The following is a 21,433-nucleotide window of genomic DNA, read 5'->3' as shown; positions in this document are numbered from 1 at the left end:
AAAGAGTTGTTAAGCAGCTCTTTTGCTACATTGGGTATGGGAACTGGCACATCCTGGGGAGGAACAAGCACACCCAGCTTTTCTATGAGGTATGGCAAATGTCCCAAAAACCTCTTTTCCCAAGGCAAATCTGCATCAGCTCTGAAAAAAACCCAGAAGTCATCTCTACTACAACTTGAGGAAGACACAAAGTGACACAACTCTCAGTTGCTTCAGTAAGTGGCAGAGTAGCCCCCCTCTGCAACATGCTGTCCCCAAGACAGGAAAGAATGTTTTCAACAGGAAAAGTTGTGGGACCAAGGTGGCATTGAGCCACAGCCCTAGCCAGTTTTCGTCAGAAATAAACTGTGCAGACATTAAATAAACAGGCACATTTCCACATTCTTCTTCAAGGCAATAAAACATAAAACAAGCAGCAAGTTTACTTGCCAGCATCTCCTTTTTTTATTTCATTAAACACAACACATGCCACCTATATGTGTTACTGAGGTTTTTAATAGAAGAAATATCATAAGAAAAGGAGCTGACATAGTAAGGTATATGGTTTAAATATACTCTATCAGTCCAGAAAAAATTATTAACTTTCCCTAATGAGTAAGTTGCATGGCACCCTAAAGAAGATTGCACACAATGTTCTTGGAAGAGCTAGTCTGACTAAACACATACATCTATTTTGAGGCTTAAAAAAATCAGACTTCGTTAAAGCTCCAACAGCAAAACTCTAAGAGAAGACACCAAGCACAGAACTAAGAATTCTCTTTTCCCTATCAGTTCCAAAAGAGATATAAAACAGAGAAAGTTAAATAAAAGGACTGAGGATTACAGATTTGTAGCATGTATGAATTTAATTGAATGAAAAATGTAGAGCTGTCCAGTTTTCTTCTTAAAATACCTTTCACAGAAATGCTTGGTGCTTTTATCTGAAGTTCTGTATTGTCAAAGAGGTTCAGTACAGGCAAAACAACCCCCTCCTACTGCATTGATACCATACAAGTTTAACACTGAATAAATATCCCAAAAGGAAAAAAAAATTGAAGTCTTTCTGTATCTATAGTTATATTTGCAATTTTTTAAATAACTGTTGAGAGAGGTGGCATTTGAATTCTTTCCCAAAATTTAGAAAGAAAAATTTAATTCCATCTTTGCTTATGCAAAATACAAATACAGTTTCTAGTAAAACCAATCTGAATTTAACTAGGAACCTGTGGGGTAAGGTTCTGCCATTAGTACAAAGTATCTACAGTATCTGCCATTAGGCAAGACAGCTACATTATTTTGTTTCATAAGAACTATGCCAATGTGGCTACCAATACGATGCATTAAACACAAAGTAGATTAAAAACTACGCTGAAAAGAGCAACTATGTTCAAATTAACAAGAGGTAAATTTGAATAATTTTAAATATGTGTGCTGTTCATACATACACTGTGCTGTCATTGTTAACATAAAATACCAAAACATTTCATAACATTTTGAAATAAATTGAAAAAGCAGTAGCTTATAATGTTACAGTTACACTTCTTCTTTCCCAGAAAATTAGTATATTTAGGAGAGCAGTAATAGTGTGCTACACACTTGGTTTTGGACAATAACACAGTAATTACGGCTAAAAATGCGCTTTGAAACTTGTCATCACTTGAGCACAAATGCCCAAGGCAATACTAAACCAACACAGCTTCGTTCTGATCCGATTTTCTCAAACTGTGCATTATACCCTTACATATTTTAATTCGTGTTGGAGCAAAGCCATTCAACTCTGCAACTTTGCATTCTTCCTTGAGCAGATGATGAGACAAACACATGAGCCTGGGGATAGGGTGTATAAATGAATCACAAAAGGTATATGCTTAATTAAAGAGTACTGCTGTCACTTTTTCCAGATAAAATTCATATAGCTCTCATTTGAGTCAAGTATGAATCAGGATCTCTATGCCAATGTCAGGAAACACATGCTGCTCAGCACAGAGCAGCTGAAAGAGCCATATTGAACTGCTTCTGATGAAGCTCATTTGAGCTGACTTGTGACAAGCACACCAAGAGGAGGCCAGGGAACCAACAGAGATTCCTTCAAGATTAGGGTTTACAGCCTGTGTATGCTGATGTCTTACTTGTTTATGTTGCTGCCTTCCTTCAGGCGTTCTCCTGCAGCTCCCGTTTTGGACACTCTCTCGCTCCCAGCCAAATCCACCAGGCTGACCTTGCTGACCTTCTCTCCAGAATTCTGCACAGAAGGGACATGGAGAACAACAGCTAAGAAACACTGGCATGAAGCACCAATATGCCTGACACTGGCACCATGAAACACTGTTCTTCATAATAATGTGAGTTAAAGTATCACATTCGAGACATGAGAGAAGAAGGAATTGTCAGAGGTCTTACTCTTACTGATCTTTAGAAGTCACCCATGTATTTTCTAGTAAAGGCCTGAAGCACCAAGGAACCAGAATCAGCCATGTGGTAACATCAATACTCTTATGGCAGAGTAGGCCATTAAAACACATTAACTCCAGCAACAGTTAAGACCTAAGAAGGTTTCATGGCATCGACATAATCTTAAAAAGTGATCCAACTGTTTGTTTTATCTGGTGTGCTTCCTCACCCTTCCAGGGTTCTCTCAGTCTTGATTACTGGACTCCATGGCATCAAAAGTCAAAGCACACCTAAACAGATGATGTATGTGGAAGAGAAATGAAGAAGAAGAATCCACCCCAACTTCATAAATTAATCAACAGAAATACATACACCAGAATGCAGGTCGTAGAGTGTCTGAGTCACTATAATATTGAACACAGCATGAGAGCGGCTGCTTTCTTCATTCATGTTGGTTGCAGCAACTGTTCGTGATTTGTTTCCCTCTGACATCAGTGACTCAATATCCTAGAGCAAAAAGAGTAAAAAGGGATGCTAGAATAAAAGCAAAGTATTGTGTTTGCTGAACAAAATCCTCATCTAGATGGAAGAGTGTGTGGGAGAGGAAGAAGGGAAGGTAGAAGTAATGAGAAAATTCTTTGCACATTTTGAGATGTATTGCTACAGAGGCATGTAAGTCCACAAAGCAACGTTAAATCATATCTCTGTTTTAAGCACTGCACTTATAAGCCCAGCAACTACAGACAATGAACCTTTCCTTATCTGCTGCTGAAATATGTTGGCGACATCCACATTACAAATCGTACTGTTTAATGCCAGGAATCGGGCCAGCACAAATTCACTTACACAAGTGAACACAGGATAGCTCTTCACTGACCTGCAGTAATGCTATCTTCACTTAATTGGCTCAAAATGTTACCTTGCTTCAACCTGTACCTTCCCACATGTGCAAGACAAAGATGACTATGCAGAGCCTGACATATGTGTTTGCTGAGTCTTCCAAAACTGTTTCAGAATTCATCAGCCAAAACCTAAGCACGAACAACATGTACTAGAATTTGCACAAAGGAGGTGTGCTTTCAAAGTAAGTAATTCACCATAAAAGCTTTAAAAGCAGTTTTTGCAACTGTATAATATGCACAGATGCTGAAAAAAAACCATTAAAAAACCCCAAACACAAAAAGCAAAACATAACACTACGCAAAGAATTAACATTTTTAAAAAATCATTTCCAAATCAGATTTCCAAATCAGTTTCCTCATAAAAAGAAAGTCCTACGCAATTCATAAAACTGCACTGCTTTAATTATTTCCATTGTGCCTATAGTGATTCATTGGCTTCCATAATACTCATTTATTTGAATGTGTTCTGGTAAATCAAATGGGCTTAGATGGTGTTGTGATTTAAGTTATGAATGGCCTATATACACATCTATATAAAACAGAATGTGGTATTCAACAACAAAGTCAAATTCATGCTGGAAGACTAATATTCCTGTTTTAGAATCCTCCTATTTCCTGTGCTCATGGCATATATTATATGCAGTGAAACTGCAAATTAATGAGATTCCACTACTATATTTGTAACTAACATAAGGGCAAACCCAGTGCTCCCACATGAAAAAAATAGTCCTGAAGAATTAGAGAAGATCTTTGCAATTGCCAGAGACCATGATCACTCAAGAACTAGAATATCTGGGTAGGTAATTAGTTTACCTCTTCTGAGACTCCTATTGCTTGTGTTATTTATAAAGATTTACCTCAAAGTTTGTAACAGCCAGCTGAGACAGGCCATCAACATATGGACCCAACACCTTGTGCTCTCGAACCTTGAGGGACTGCCGACTCCTATGGAACAAAGTACACCTCATGCACAATCTACTAATTAGCACAGATATCAAAAAAAAATTACCCTAATACGAAATAAGCACCTTTTATACAGCAGAAGTCAATTTATGTGCTTTTTAATTGCAACAGGAAGAAGAAAGTATTCCAGAATTTGTAACTCAATAAAGACTCAAACCAATCTAACCAGTTTTGATCTACATACACAAAGTATTTTTAATGCATCCTCCCACCCCAGTATTTGTGGCTGGAACAAAATCTGAAATGCCTTAATTGGGAGAAAGAAAGCTGAGAGAAAGAAAAAAAAAAGGAATTAAAAAAAAAAAAAAAGGGAAACAAAAAATCCTCCCCTCAGCAATTTGCTAAAGCTTCCATTCTTCTCACATTTTCTGCACTTTATTGACACATAACGAGTAAGTCTGAAATCTATCTTGTTAACTAACTTGCATACAACACCTTCAGCAACTATGTTCAAGAACTGAAATATAAGCCACATATATCAATGCTCAGTTGAAAAGGTCCTGTCAAACGACTTCCTGTATACACATCTCCAAGCTGGAGTGCCTAACCACTATTTCTGTGTAGACAAAACAGAATAAAGAATTCCTAAGTATATTCTAAGGTGTCACCTTTCCACGTTCAAAAAAGTTCAACATCTAAGCCATAAGGACCAAGCTGTAAATAAGTTTCAAATTTTTTTCTAGCTGATGAAAATCCCTACACAAATACTTTCTGGACATCTGGCAAAAATACCCCAGAATTTACTTGCATGTGGTCTTGCTTTCTGGTGGTAAAGTACTTCATACAGTATTTGTTTGCATCAGTAGGATGGTATCTTAATGTTTAATTTAAATCACACCAGTTACTATTTCATATAGAAGCTTCATATAAATATTCTCTTCTTTCTGGTGTTTGATATCTAATCCTCTCTAAAGAAGTCATATAAACATACATCCTGAAAAAACCTCCAGGACTTCCAAATTCCTATTTTTAGACTTTTAGACAAGAATACAGAAGACTGTGGGGGAAAGTGAAGCTACTCACCCTTTTGGGTCAAGCAGATCTCTGACTTTTTCATTGTAGATTTCCATATAGGACACTTCAACTTTAAAAGTATGAGATTCATTTTCTTCTACAGAGATTCTCTGAAATAAAGCACAACAGAGCCGTGGGATCAGACCCAGCTGCTCTGCATTGCCCATCATGGAAAAGGATTTTCCTGAACCTAAAAGAAAAAAAGGAGAAGAAAATGCTTTAGAATATAATTTCTTAATTCCTCATTCATTCAAGAACCACATTTTAATTCTCTTCTTATTGCTCCAGGAGCATGTATCAGAACACCATGACGTGCTATTCCAGACAGATAGCTGATTCTTTGGATAAGGTGGAGGTAAACAAAAAGAGAAATTATCCTGAGGGTTTCTTTCAGTAGGGACATTACTTGGGAGCTCTTGAACACACTTAAACACTAGAAACTGAATGAGTCTCCAGCAGGAACTGCTCTTTTTAGGCTTTGAAAGAGGCCCCAACAGGTAGCAACCAGGATTATACTGACAGAGCTGCTTTTAAGAATTCACTTGTCACTGCTTGTACTAGCTGTATATAAAATATCATGATATTTCAAAATACATTTTTGAAATGTTATTTATCCTAATATTTATGTTTTGTTTTCTCACTTTCCATGTGCACAAAGTGTTCTCCCCCTTTAGGGCACTCACCTGTCTGTCCATAGGCAAAAATACAAGCATTATATCCCTGAAAGGCCTTTTCCAGAATTCCTTCTCCAAGGCACTTGAACACCACTTCTTGACCTAGAAAATATTTGGGTTTGTTTATTTTAAATTGTATAACATATTAAAATTGACCAAAAACAAGAATAAAAAACATTATTTTTTTAAGACTATTGATGGAAACATATTACTCATGTACAACTGAGTGATAAGATTTAAACTACTGCTACCCGTGTTTAAATATATTGCTGATTATCTTGTGAAGGGAGCAGTTCTTCAAAAGGTGTCAGTGAATGAAGTTGAATGCTGAGAAAATAACTCAGATGTCTAAATTTTTTATTATTTCAGTGTAGTTTCTTTAATTAATATGCATTATTTAATCACAGACTACACCCAAAACAGTTCTGTAAAAAATTTCAATGAAACCCATTGGTGAACTAGGACATTATGGACACACAGGAATACAAGAAGCTGTTCTCTTGGGAACTGGCATCAAGTTTCACCATAAGCCATTATGATTAACCCTGTGGCAAGGTGATGTTGGAACCAAGATAAAAGCATTCCAATGACTTTCAGGAAGAAAATGTGTATTAGGAGGCTGTGAGACTTCAACAGAGTGGTTTGAGGACATATTCTGCCAAACCCATAATTTGAAACATCAGCTGCAGAACCTGACAGTCTGAAAATTGTCTCCCTGAGCCAGGCAGATTTTAGATGCACTTCAATCTTTTAGATATAGAAGATGAAAATAGTCATAGTGTTTGATTCTGTTTGTTTGTTTTTAATAGGAAAGCCCAGAATTTGTACACCACAAAGAGGGTTAATGTGTTGTCTGCTTTGAGTTCTGACCAGACAATTACACCACCTGTGTGTACACCCAAAACAAGGAGAGCTGAGCTAAGGACAGCACTTATTCACCTTCAGGTGTATGGTTTTAAACTTAGATTCACTGCCTGGTGACTTTCTGAACACCTGTGATCAGCTGCCTCCCTCATCTTGGTGTGGGAGTTTCAGCAATTGCCAGCAAGGAGAAATTATTTCTTACAGTGGATGCAGTGGTAACTTCTGTACCCTCAAAATGGCATATACTATCATAAATCTCACTACACAATTATTTATGAGAACATCTACATTCAGTAGCCCAGAGAATTCCTGAAGAACCACCTCCGAAATGACTTTTTCCTTTAATTATAACCTAAATTCTTCTATAAAGAAAAACTAGTGCAGTGATGCACTATGAAGTGGTCTTTGTGTATCTTTCTAGCTGAATTTCTAAAATTCTAAAGCGTCACTGGATGTGGATTAACATAGTTCAGAAATGCTGAATATAGGAACTAAAATCAAAGGAAAATCCACTGTATTCTGGAGTAACTCCATTTCCTTAACCATGAGCATTCAGTCTCTTCTTCAACTGGGGTCATTTTACAATTTCTATGCTGAGAGAGCACTATTCAACAATCAGGAAATAGAGAATGTTTAAGTACTGATGAATGAAATACAGCAGCAGAAAAATAATGTAGAATAAATAAAAGTTTGCTTTCTAACCAGCTCCTGAGGGAGTCACTTATTATCTTGCTGAGCAAGAACACAAAATCACACAAAGACTGAAGCTGACTATAAATATTAAAAGAAAAATAAAGTATATATGCATTACATAGTGATTGTGAGTGGAAGATAAAACCATTTGTCAGAAGAGGAAAAAACTTTTATCACCCACTTCTGACAAGCAATAAACCAGTAACATTCTCCATGTTTCCTAAGGTAAAAACAAGAAAATACCGAAGTGTTTTAAAACTGTGCATGGTCATAATGACTATAGGACGATCTACAGATTCCTGTACTGCTAAATATCAGGGAAGGAATCCACTTTAAATCCCATCAGTAAACTTGGATTTATTTTTTAGGAGATACTCAATTTCCAAAATGTCATCACAAACATAAAATCAATGAGACACTGATATATAATTCTAAAATGATATTTTTATTAGATATTTGAAGAGCTCAGCAATACCAACCAAATGGGTCATTAAAGAGTGTTGTTTATAGCAACCAGTCAAATAATCATGGGATAAAATAAGATTTGGTTTTAAGTGCACTCACAGAAAAGAATACAAAATGCTGAACTACAATTATGGATATTTTATTAACTTGCAAATGCAGGGCACTGAGAGTACCAGTCTGTCATCCATGATACTTTGCTATTTTTCATTAAGAAACCTCACTGTTTACCCCATGAATTTTATTAGTGGGTCTGCAAACTGATTACAAACTCTGTATCATACAGAATTATGTCCACATGCATTTACAGTCAAAAGAAATAATACAGATCCAATGTCAAACTGCTGCATTTCTTTTTTGCTAAATAAATCTATATTGCCTGCAATTCATACTTTTTCTTATTTACAGGACTTTATTTCCACAGATGTCTTAGCATTTAAAGAGGTAAGCAGGGATTTTAACTTAAGACTTAATTTTCAGCAAATGGGAGAAATTTTTTTAAAAAAAATTCCTAACAGAAGGATTTCCACTACTATCTTTAAGATGGGAATTCCCAATCTTCCAGCTGGTTAAGGCAATTTAGCATCTTACAGAAGCAACTAAAGGCCAGAGACATCCACCCCCTCTCTCACTCTCTGCTCAGAACAAGGGCAAGCTCAGGACAGCATGCCCAAGGCTGCCAGGGAGCCCAGGGTAAGCAAATGGGCTGCCAGTTCTCACAGGCCAGGAGCTCCCCTCTGCCAATTCTTTTGAGGAAAGGGAAGCAAAGTGTAGTGAATTTTTCCTGCTAGACCAGGAACAGCTTCAATGTTAAGTCAAAACTACAAACAGGCAAGACACTTGTGTCTGCTCAAAAATCCACAACTCACTCTCTCTCATGAGGGTAGAAGGGTAGAGTTCTTCAAGCCAATTGCCTGGTTTGCTTCCTTTTAAAAAGGAAAGTGCTGCAGTCAGCACACATATTTCCTATAAAATTACAGTTTAGCTCAAAGTCAGGTGTCTGACCCTTCAGGAGCCTGTAGAAACACAGAGCTGAGATTTCAGGCCAAACATGATGCAGGTTAGGGAGTTCATTAAAAATCCATGGGCAAGTTAATACAGTGTGGAGTCCTAACTACTACTGCCTAAGTGCTGCAGTAGTTATTTATGCCATCTCTTGAATCTTTCCCAAATTAAAGGGTTTATTTTCTTCCTTTTAAAAATCCACTTCATTGCAGATTTCAATAGGCTCTTACTGTTGTCCAGGCTTGTAAAAAGAATCCTTTGTTCTCATCTCTGAGAATTTCTCAATATCCTCCTCTTCACCAAAATGCCGAGCAGTTATTTGTCTCTGTGAGCTTTTCAAGGCAAGCAGGTGTGTCCTTTATTCATGAACTGACTCTTGACCCATTCAAGTCAAGAACAAATGGCAATAAGCTATTTTGCTTACCCTCAAAGCACCTCTACTGCAGCCTGTAGACAAGGCTCATCCCTCTTCCAGATCAAGGCAAACTCATTCTGTCCTACAAGTAAATTCCCCTCCTCTCCTCAAAAACTACTTCATTGACTTCTTTTTCACCCCTTTCCAATGAGAGATCCGCATTTTCACCAAACACTTAACTATGTCTTTCAGAAAAAGAATCACCAGAAAAAAAGGTGCAGGAGGTAGCATGTGATGATCAGCACAAACCATCCCTTACTAGGAATGACACAGACAAAAACTGTTCAGAAATGCACAGCATCAATATTCAGTGTAAAAACCAACCAACCAACCAACCAACCAACCAAAAAAAAAAAACAACAAAAAAGCCCCCTCACTGAAAGAGTATAGGCTTAGATGGGATATATGGAAAAAACTCTTTACTGTGAGGGTGACGAGGCACTGGCACAGGTGGCCCAAAGAAGCTGTGGAGGCCCCATCCCTGGAAGTGTTCTGGGACAGGTTGGATGGGGCTCTCTCTAACACAAGATGTCAAGTTGTTAAAGAACCCCCTTATCTTGGGGGACAGAGATCAGAGCACCAGTTCCACAAAGGCTTGTAAAGAGTTTAATTTTCTTCTGTACTCCAGACTCCCTGCTGTCTTTATGAGAGACAGTCCTGCAAGGACAGCTGCAAAGATGCCCTCTCCGAGTTTTTTGTCACATGAAGGTAACCTTCACTATTTCTGTTGGTGATATCACTGGATCATTTAGAATTTAAGAATGCAGTTTCCATTTCAACAGGAAAAAAAATGCTAAAAAAGCAATTCTGCTGCCAACGGCAACAATACCCATATTTTCAAGTGCTGGAAAGATAAGGTAGGTACTTCCCGAACATGAGCACAGAAAGAAAATTAGTACAAAGAAAATAAGCCTTATGTTCAGCCAAATAAATTGAAGATCTCTCATAAAAGAAAGATGGCTAATACCATTTCAGGGTCAGCCCTACACCCCCAGAGCCTGAGAATTGTTTTCAACTACCCATGCAATTAATTTTATCAGACAGGAATCTCATTCTTGAGCAAACAATATTAGTAAGTGCTGGTAGTAGCATAGATCAATTAATAAAGTGAAAAATAAAGGCAGTCTGATCATGTGTGATAGTTTAAAGATCCTGTAAGAAATTTGCATTTCCAGGAGTGGACAAACTTTGCATTTGTGGGCATTGAAAAAAATAACAGCAAGAAGAGTTATCCACATATATTTTCTGTGGGGCAAAACACTCTGAGTGTTCTCGTGACCCACCTGTCAATCAGCTAAATCTTTAATACAACTATATATCCATTCAATATAATGCAAGATGAGCACATTTAGCTTTGCATAGAGAGCAATGACTGATAGGGTAGCCTAGTACTTGTTAAACTTTACACTGTATCATCTTCCACTGTATTACTGTGATACAGGTTAAAAGGGTTTTTCAAGGAACTAAATTTGTCACACATACCTTTTCTAAGAATTTTACTGTAGCTTAAAGCTCATACACAACTTACATTTTCAAGCAGTCCGGACTAAGATTTCAAGCTTTACACGTTACCTTTTAATTGTGCAACTCATCCCTGCTGTTGGCAATGACATTAAACTTAAACATCCCCAGGGAGCTACTTTGGGCATGGAGTGTTTAATGCACCTAGCTTCCAGATCAGCATTCCTGCTGTAGCCCAGCATCCAAGAGTTACCAGTTTAGCTCCAAAAGTCAGGTGGTCAGATGGCTTGTTTGGACTCTAAGATTGTACCAAAGACTGTTAAAGCATTAACAGTCTCTGGAAGTGAGACAAGATGGTTATTTGCAAGGTGTCTAGGATAACGGAGGTTTGTTCCATGAAGCAAAGAAATTAGCAGAAATCCCAACCAAATCCAGTTGTCATCTTTTTTTGTTTTGTTTTGTTAACAAGTATGCACATTGAGGCCAAGCTATGAAAATGGACTTAAGGAGACTTAATATTAACAATATATAAAACTGAAATATTGCTGTATCAGCATTTGGTTTGTTGAACCTAAACCAAGAAATGCTATGCTGTATAGGATAGCATCAGCTCATGCCCAAGCAGGTGAACAAGCCAACAACCCAGTAACTCAGGCCTGAAGCACTTTGTGTTTGGCTTTTAATTACTTTTATTTTGATATTGTATCAAATTCATTAAGTTCTAGAACATAAGGGCTGGCAGTCACAAGAGACCTTCAAGACCATACAACAAACACAACAACAACAAAATCAGTGAAACCATTGTTTTTTGTATGCAAGGCTTTAAGCTCACATTCTTAGCATATTTCTGAAAAGAAAAAAAAAAAAACACTACCAAAGCCTCCCACACAGCCTTCCACCAAGAAAAAAACTCCAACAGCACAATCCCCACCCTCTACCCCCCAAATAAAAAAGAAAAAAAGAGAAAGCCAAAAAACGGTTTTGGTTTTGTTTTTTTCCCAGGGAGGAATATTAACTGGGATAGACAAAAAAATCACCTCATAACTTTCTAGCCAGTAAGAAAATGGAAGAGATGCAAAGCACTGCTTTCTAGAACCCAGTCCACCAAGAGGTTAATCTGCATACAGAAAATATCACTTCATTTCTTAGATAAGATAAATCCACTTACATCTTCTGCAACATGCTAGAGAGATCTAGGTTTGACTCAAATGCAAAATAAATAGATCTATAACCCCACTGAATTCACCTGGAGATGGGTTAAACCGAGACAGAAACAAGTTTAACTGGTTAGAAGTGTTTCTTGGGTCTGTCCCATCTCTGTTGTGGGTTAGTGCCACAATGTACCCAAGAGGTGTAGCTCCCATAAGCCAAGATAAGGGTGCACACCATCACCTCCTTCCTTTTAAAGGAAACAGGGCTGTGCAGGCACATAAGAAGGTGCTGTGGGCTCCAATGGCTCACAGCTACAAATACTGTGCAGTGTATCTGTTCAGTGCAAACACCGCTCTTGAAAGCTGAACCAGTAAAAAACTTTTTTCCTGAAGAAGCCTCTCTTTGCTCAGAGAGCAAAATATACAGAAATATAGCAGAATCTATTGCCAAGTGCAGTCCTTAAGATTTAGGATTTCATACCAGAGCTTACAATAGTCAGAGATATATTTTTAACACATGTATATGGCAGCTCATTTATGAGATCAGTGATCTTAAACTTTGAGGTAGCGAACCCTATCATCTTTCAAGATTTCTTATGGGCCACAAAATTTCATAATATGAATATCTAAACTGAATGCTTGGGGCTTTTTCCTTTCCATGGACCACAGCCTTGAAATCCCAGTGTTCAGACCTCTCTCTACCAAAACAAGTCTTCATATAAAATATGAATATACTAATAGACAAATCCAGTTATGAGAAAACTGCTAGGATTACAATCTTGCGTGGATTATCCAGCTTTTGGGAGGAAGGAGTCACAAAGCTGATCACTCAAAGCACATTAGGGATCTGAACAGACAGACTATGAATCACTAAAAAGACCTGAGATAACCACTCTGCCTGAGGAGAACATGTTTTATTCCTCTCCCATGCACAGAAATGCAGAACACTGAAAACACACACATTGATCACTAGCATCAGTCAGAAGCAACTGCTGATGCAGAAATGAAATTGTAAGTGACAGAAATGACAAAAGACACTTCCAGGTGATAAAACCCCCAATGTTATAGCTTAGATGTAAAAGCATCCCTCTTGAACAGTGTCTCAGGCACCTTAAAACTTGCATTCATTCTCAGCTGAGGGACTACCACCCAGGTGACTCAATCTCTGTAAAAATGATAAATCTGCCTCTGTGAAGAAGTCACTTGAGCATCACAGTGCCAAAGGTAAAAAACACCAACTTCACAAAACAAAGGCCCAAACTCCCATATGTTCTCAAATTATTTACACTGCCCAAAGTATAGAAAAGAGTTTACCTGCATATTTTGTGGTGTTTGATTCATCCATGGACCAGAAGCAGTGATCGAAGGCAAACACCTGTAGAGGCACACAAAAAGACAAATTAGGAACCCTGGCTACAAGATTTTTGTTTTAAAGCAGTACACATCCATGACAGTGCAATTGTAGTTGGGCTCTAATACTTCTGCAGATCCTAAACCAGAACTGTAAAAAGGCACAATTGGCAGGAATACTTTTGTGTAATCATGAGAGTTACAAAGCTCACTACTTCTTTTCTATCTATGTAATACATTATACAGATTACTCCTTACTCTATCCCCTAATACAGATTTCAAAACACAGACAAAACCTAATAATTAACTCCACTCTTCTCCAGGCACCAACAGTGACAAATGTTTCTGTTAACAGCTACAGAACAGCAGCACAAGGACCCAATATACAGAATTTGGTGAGATGACTAATTAGCAGACATCAGCACAATATACACAAAAGTTTTACCATGAGATGGACTTCCAACACTCAATGAAGAGCATTACTACTTACAAGGTGCAAATAAATAGTATTAGATTATTCACCTAAACCAAGAGTACAGTACTGCATCTCAGTAGAGGAAGCTCAGAAATTACAAACAGAAGATGTAGCTGTATTAGAGAAACAAACTATCAGAGCCTGCTCTAATGAAAAGACTTAATATCACTTCAGTCAACAGATCCAGTGAGGTACAAATTGAATGAGATTCAATATTGTGCTCAGAGGGCTTGCAAACCTTGAACAGTGTCCTGTAAAACCACTTAACACATTGGGATTTGATCCAAGTTTCTTTTCCTGCACATTCCAGAACATCATGACAGACATCTAACTTTTTTTTACAAATTTAGATTGCTACAAACACACCTTAAGCTGCAGTGTATTTTCCATATTATGCCATGATAAACTGACTGTGGATGAGTTAACAATATAGATTCTGGTTTTGTTATTCGGTTTGGGTTTTTTTGTAGGGGAGCACAAGAGGCGGGGAAAATCTCAAACCACCTTTTTAATAAAACTTTGCCTGGGTCAAGATTTTCTTTGCCTGGTCATCACATGTGATCTCCTTTGTGAAACAAACCATGCATGTCAGTGTGGAGCAAGACCCACAGGTTCTGTTAGCCAAAACATGCAAATTCCCTAGAGACAAATCCTGAGGTGAGGAAGAAGATGGATCATATTCATTTGGCTTTTGGGGATAAAGAACATCTTGAAGTCCCAGCTGTTCAGAGTTACTACACAACATAATCGACAGATATGTTGCTATCTAACCCTTCCCAAAACATCTATTGCAGCAAACACTACAGAAGGTAACACAGGTAAGGTAAGGTTAGCATAGTAACCTCATCTCCGTCCCTTTCTTCCACGTTAATGCAAAACATATCAAATGGTCTGAGAGAAGACTTAATACTGAGACAACACTTTATCTGTAAGAGTGAAGAGTTCTGGAATACCCTCCTGAAGAAAAACAAACAAATCCCTAATAACAATAATAATCTAACAGCAGGCCTGAGTCACTGCAGCAAAATAGAATCTGACATCATCATGAATCAGGATCTTCCCTGATGTGACTGAGTCAAAGATGTCGTTTGGCCACTGAACTGCAAGTAAAATGCAGCAGTTACTCCACCTTGTCTTCAGACCTGCATATAAGTAGGGGGAATTTTAAATTACCTTTTGTGCATTTGATCACCAAATCTAGGCATAAAACCATGTCACCAATAAGAACACTAACCCTTTTCCTAACTTCTGTAGTCCAAGAACTATTGTTTCTCTCCTCATATTCCAATTCTATGGAAATTTTCCTCATAGGATTTGCTACCAATACCTAGTCTCTCTGATGATTAATTGGCAAGCAATTAAATTACAAAAAACAAAAACAAAAACAAACAAACAAACAAAAAAAACCCCAAAAAACAAAACCACTCTACTGTAATGATCCAAAACTGACCATTCTTCCCCCCCTTTAAATGTTATCTGCAGTGGATCACACAGACCAGTTTAAAAGGTTACCGGGCTATAGGTGCTCATGTGTAATGACTTAAATGTCAATATAGCACTACTATAGGCCAATTTAATCTATTGTCCTACACATTTTCCCCTTGGTTAACACGGAAAATGATGACAGGATCATTCAATGACTTCTAATTTAAACACTGATCTTGCAAAGAGACTCTTAAAACTAAAATATGGGCTTGCAGCCAAGTGTTTCTCCTAGAAAAGCAGATTTTATTGGGATGTTTTTTAAATGGTAAAAATTGGTCAGACTGGTTTTCAAAAGGTCAAAAATGATTATGCAATAGGAAGAGAAAAATTCTGTTTTAAGATAAAACAAATTTAAATATAGCATTTTAGCTTGTTTCCATAATAAACATAAAAAAGCCAGGGCATGGATTTGGTCTATTTATAAATTCTGTTCTGGAAGATTGCCAAATCCTTCTAACAGAAGTAACAAGATTACTTTAAAAAAAAGAAAAGTGTCAGGCAAAAAGACAGAAACTGCTGGGGCATACACTATCTGCAAAACATGCAGAGCAGCTGCAGCACAACTCCCCTCCTCATTAAAACAGGCAAACACTTAAATGTTACTTTGATTAGTGATGACAAAACAGCAACCTTGAGCATTCCCAGCAACCATACTTTAAGGATTCACCCAACCAAAACAATTTTATGGACAACTGAGACCTTTGGGAAAACAGATTGCAAACACAGGAATTAACAGAGTAAAAATAAGGCACACGGGAGCAAGACACATGGTCCCAATCAGCAAGGCTCTTCAACATGCGCATCAGGAAGGCATTTTAAGGGAAGTATCTGTAGGATAGCATCCTACCAAAAGAGTAACCCTTGTACAGAAAGGATGATAAAGATAACTATTTCATATTTTTCTGATGCCAAGTGCAGAACAGCAGGACAAGCAATCCCAAGTTGAGCATGGAAGCATACTTGGAGTAAAGACACAGAACATATGCCATGAAGAAACAACTAAGTATTCTAAATATTACCTAAGGTACTCCCTTCTTTTTCCTCTCTTCACTGATTATTCTTCCTTAAAATGGAAGTGGTAGATATTACTCTCTTTTTCTGATAGAAGTGTGCAGAATAATAATTTTTCTTATTAATTTTTTCTTCCCAGAATCTATTTTCCTGAAAAGGGTATTAATCTGCCTGTAAATATGACTGTCAAAGCCATGAGAAGTTCTGTTGATGTTCAAGTCTCAGACTCAATAGCCAATATTCAAACTGGGCATTATCAGGCACTGAAAATGCTTTTTTAGCAAAAATCTTTATCAGCTTGTACCAAAAGTGTATCTACCAACTATATAAAACTATTGAAATGTATTTGAACAGAGATATCTGTGACACAAACAGAACTTTTCATACTTCAAGCACCCTATATGAATTAATTTTTAACTACATTTTGAAAGATGTTAAATAGTCATCTTTTTTCTCATTGTGTTCTGGGCTTTTAAACAACAGAGGGAATTAACAGACAAGCCTTGAAATTTTCTTATTTCCTGCAAGATTCTGTATCTCATACTTCATCTTAGCATCTAAAAGAGAAATCAAGATAAAAGGAAGCTGCCAGAAACCTGCCACACTAGGGTAGTAGGTTACAAACCAAAGATTTTGAATGAAGGGATGAACTGGATGTGTTCAGGACAATCAATCATACAAAAATGGAAATTTATGAGGAAGAACTAGAACCTAGTACTACTGTATCCAGAGTAATTTTAATGTGTGTACATTAGTCTAAATAAAGTAAGTTATGTAGGCCATTTAGAGGTTATAGAGAACTCTACTTGGAGTGCTAGCAACTGTTAAAAATTGTACAAAATATTTGTTCTGGTAACCACAACATTTAAGAAAAATAAAAGATATGGGGCTTTGACTGCCTGAGCAAACACCTGCAGCAGTTTAAGAGAGCTGATGGTTATTTTGCTAAGGAAACAACTAGAAGTTAGGGCTCCTTCTACAAGGCAAACTGATGCATCCATCATAAGTGTCAGTGAAAAGTCTGGAATTTTATCTCAAATTCATCTGGACCTGTGGCTTTAAAATGAAATTGCAGATTTTAATTGGATTTTAAACTAGAGGAGCCATTGTGCCTGCTGCTGCCATAATGTATCACAGAACCTGAAAATACAGCCAAATGGGTGTTCACATTTTAAAAGCCAAAACAACATTCTGCACAACTTGTTGTCATTAAGGTTCCTAATCAATGGCTTGCAGAAATAATAATTTTAAGGGTTAATGCATGTAGGTATACTTATGGAAACTATTTACAGGTAATGAGCACCATACCCAATATTAACTGCCTGCCAGTTTAAGCCAAATTACATAATTAGTTTCAAAAGGAGTTTAATTTCACATTCATTATTCTTCTGAAGTCTAATCCTCAGAATAAGCCAGGCAGAGTCTGGGGCTTCCAGCATTCAGCAATGCATTACCCAGATTGAACATAATTCCGAACACATTGTCTATGCAGCTATAAAATGTTCCAAATGTACAGCCAGTGTTTAACAGCCATTTCTATCTGACAAAGAGATGGCAAATTAATTACATTTGGCTTTCACTGAGAAGCAGTCAGTCTGACAGGTTGGGTGACTTATGGGGAAAGGAAGGGAGAACTGAGGAAGGGAAGTTTTCATTCACTGGGCAGCTGCTCATACATCCCTCCTGCAACTGCTGACGGAGATAAGAAATGCAGGAGATACACGAGGAAATGGCAGACTGTGTCTACACCAGTCAGCTTAATGTCAGTGGAAGCAATTAAGAACTGAAAGAAAAAGTTGGTCACTATGACAAACACAAGACCTATGGGCTGTGTGCATGACAGGGCTGAAGAAGCGTTGAGAGAAAATCTGAAGGGAACCTAGGACATAGCTCTCAGATTTCAGCTCAGAACAACTGTTTTACCTTTGTCACAAAATTACACTTAAATCCAATGTTTGCAGAAATAGCAAAATATAAAGCAAAATAGCACCCAGATATCCTTACACAGATTTTTTTCTATCACAGCTTCTGAGCTACCAAGTTGAAGTAGGAAAACAATTTATCCATGGCTGATGATAAAGTAGCACATTAAAGATAAAGAGACTTGCAATATTTACAAAATTTTATTTTAATCTTTTTTTAAAAATTTAAAATCAACTACGTGCAGTACCCTAAAAACTGTATCAATGAAGAAGCCTCATACCACATCTTTACAAGCTCAGCAATGCCTTTTTTCCATAGATGGTACTAACCTTCTTCTGTCTCAATCTGATAAATATTTCACATAACATCATAAATTTCAGCACTATAGCTTAAGGATATTAATGACCATCCAACTATACCTAACAATAATGTGACATTTACGCACTAGCATGCAGCTGTTCTGGTTTTGCCAAGGAAACACAAGGCCATACATAAGCTTTTACATAATGACCAGAATAACTTTATCTGCCTGTAATGGAACACGAATGATGCACTACAGAAAATTAAGGCTCTCATAAAAACAGTGGTTTTGCTGGAATTACAACAACAGAAAGGAGAGTTTCCTTCCTTTAAAAAAAATGTTTAACAATTATCAAACTCTCTTTTATTAATCATATTAACTGATAAAAGAATTCTCTTGCCCTTCCCCTGCACTACAAACAATACAGACAATCTTTTCCACATGATTTCTGGTGTATTTTGGCAACTTTTACACTAATTACTAATTCCTGACTATCGTCAATTGCAAAAATAAAGGGCTTATTTATTATGAGATTTTATTGTTACCTTTTAAAAATAGTAATTGAACTTTTAAACAGAACTGTGTGTAAGGAAATGTTTCATACACACTGCTTATTCAATCTTTCAAATGTTTTTAAGACTGCATTAAAATTTTGGTTTGTCCTGATCACAGCTTTAACAAGCCATGTGCCTTGCCTGCATGTCACTTGGATTAAAAAAAATATATTCTTCTGAAATTATGACGTTTTTAACTTGGAAGTCTAAAGAACAGATTTTTTTTAATATGTTTTCTTTTTTTGAAGCTGTGTTGTTCACATACTACAGCATTGTGTCTGATACTTCTTCACTGCTCAATATTTTGAAGCAAATAGAAACGTAAAAAGAGACAAAATACTTACCTTTGGTGGTTTTCTAGGTGATTGGCAATAAACCCAGTAACAGTGATGAGAAGCATGAATACACCATTCACATAAAGAGAAGGGAGAGAATAAAAAAAAAAAGAAAAAAAGTCAGTGTATGCCATTACTATAATTTGAACTTTTTTTAAAATCCACAATGTATTTAAGAGCAATCAGATCAGAAGATATTTAAATGATACAGCACATATATTTTAACGAATAATTACTTAATTACTAATACCATCCCACACTAAAAAGAAACTCTCAGATTCCTTATGGACACAAAAGTCTAACAGAGCTATGTTCCAAAAGAAAGGAAGTATCTGTTTTGTCTTAAAAGATGAAACACAGCCCATCTCTGGTGGCAAATAAACCAAGCCTGCAAACTGGCAGACCAAGGTGCCAGGGTGAAGCCCCACTGAGCTCAGCAGTGCTGCACAAGCATGTCCAAGGTAGGAGTCAAGCAAATGTTTCTTGCAGAGATTACAGAAGTGAAGAGAAAGAAACCTGTGTAGGCTGTGTTCTCCCCAGCCACAGAAAGCCCACACAACACATAAGAAACCAAAACATAAAAACACTGTCACCCTTCACACCCAACTCCAACAAATGCTATCAGAAATAACACAGGGATGACAAACCCCCAGTCTAGAGACACCAGCTCATCAAATTGTCCTTAAATGCTTTTATGCCTTTGCTGGGAGGCATATGGCCACATTATAAATTAAATCAGCTTGGGTTTTTCTGGTGGAATTGGTTTCAAGTGAGATTGCTGCCCTGTCTCACTGTGCAGCCCTGTGCTCACTGATGCCCATGCAAGAGAGGAGGTGAACATACAGTGCAGAACTAGACTGATTTAGGCCATCCATCAAAACCACAACCTTAGGCATATGTTTAAATTATATATGGAAATAAGAAATTTCCACTCGCTTTTCACATCAAGAGAAAAAAAAAAACATGGATGAAGGAAAGAAAGAAAATGTGGATGAAGAAGGAAAAACACAGTGAGAAAGGTCTGTAGGCAAACAACATAAGCAGAGAATGCAGTAAGGTTTATAAGATAAGGACAAAGATGAAAGGTATAGCAATAGGCACACTACACAAAATTCATAGGTATCAAGAGGGTACACTCTCAGTGAAGAAACACTGGGGACCAAGCCATGCTTTCATCCACCAGCCTGTACATACCAACCCCACCAGGTTGGGAGGAGTGCAGGGCAGACATAAAACACTCTGAGCAGTTTTCTTAGCAACCCACAATATGAAGGCTCAGCAAAAAACTCTGAAGGGACGCAAATCCACAAACACACCTTATGCAATCTTTTCTGTCTACTCTCAGCTCGTACCTCAGATGACACGTCTGCCTGAAACAGAAGTTACAGAGCTGGGACACGGGACTGGTGCAATGCAAACATTGTCTGCCTCCAGCCAAACCACTCACTGCAGCTTTAACCTTTCATTAGTGGTGGGTACACAGCTCAGTCCATGGATAGCTCATGTACAGGTGGCTAAGAACTTGCACAGAATGCACTCATCTATTTCAAAAATACATTTAGCTCTACCCTGAGTATTATCATTTTAATCCATTTTCAGATGTGATGCAATTACAATGTTATCAGCTTGTCTAGACAGAGTCCCAGCACCACCTCTAAATTTCCAAGAGAATTTCCTATTGAAAGAAGTCATCCAAAGTTTTTTGGAAAGCTTTTAAATACACTCATACCTTGAAAAACAATTCAGGATTATATCAGCTTTTCTAGAGAAGTCCTGATAGACTGCTGTACAGATTCAGCAGAAGTCCTAAACAGTTTATTTGGAAGTAAAATCTAACAAAGTTTATCAACTGCTTTTTCTTCCTGAGATCATTCTTATAAGCCCTAATTGTAAAGGGTACAGAACATCACTGAAGTAAACAAATGGTTTGACACATAATTCTTAAGATACTTCTTAAGCAGTGTAAGTCACTACCTGTTTGGAAGTCTCCTCTAACTTTACTTTGATGTCTATTTCAAGAGAAGC

General features: G+C 37.3%; 1 protein-coding gene across 3 annotated transcripts in view; it reads right to left on the bottom strand.

Annotated features, from left to right (window-relative positions):
• KIF13A (kinesin family member 13A) overlaps positions 1 to 21,433 on the bottom strand; it is a 102,966-nt gene that overhangs the window by 43,718 nt on the left and 37,815 nt on the right. For all 3 annotated transcript variants that reach the window (XM_083856728.1, XM_083856726.1, XM_083856727.1), the window contains exons 3-9: positions 19,418 to 19,430; positions 13,289 to 13,349; positions 5,933 to 6,025; positions 5,259 to 5,439; positions 4,130 to 4,217; positions 2,743 to 2,877; positions 2,109 to 2,221 (exon numbers count right to left, since the gene is read on the bottom strand). In XM_083856728.1, coding sequence (XP_083712854.1) covers positions 2,109 to 2,221; positions 2,743 to 2,877; positions 4,130 to 4,217; positions 5,259 to 5,439; positions 5,933 to 6,025; positions 13,289 to 13,349; positions 19,418 to 19,430 — 684 coding nt within the window. The remainder of the gene's footprint in view (positions 1 to 2,108; positions 2,222 to 2,742; positions 2,878 to 4,129; positions 4,218 to 5,258; positions 5,440 to 5,932; positions 6,026 to 13,288; positions 13,350 to 19,417; positions 19,431 to 21,433) is intronic.

Source organism: Zosterops lateralis, assembly GCF_965231275.1.
Source record: "Zosterops lateralis genome assembly, chromosome: 1".
NCBI lineage: Eukaryota > Metazoa > Chordata > Aves > Passeriformes > Zosteropidae > Zosterops > Zosterops lateralis.
This window is presented reverse-complemented; position numbering and strand designations above follow the sequence as displayed.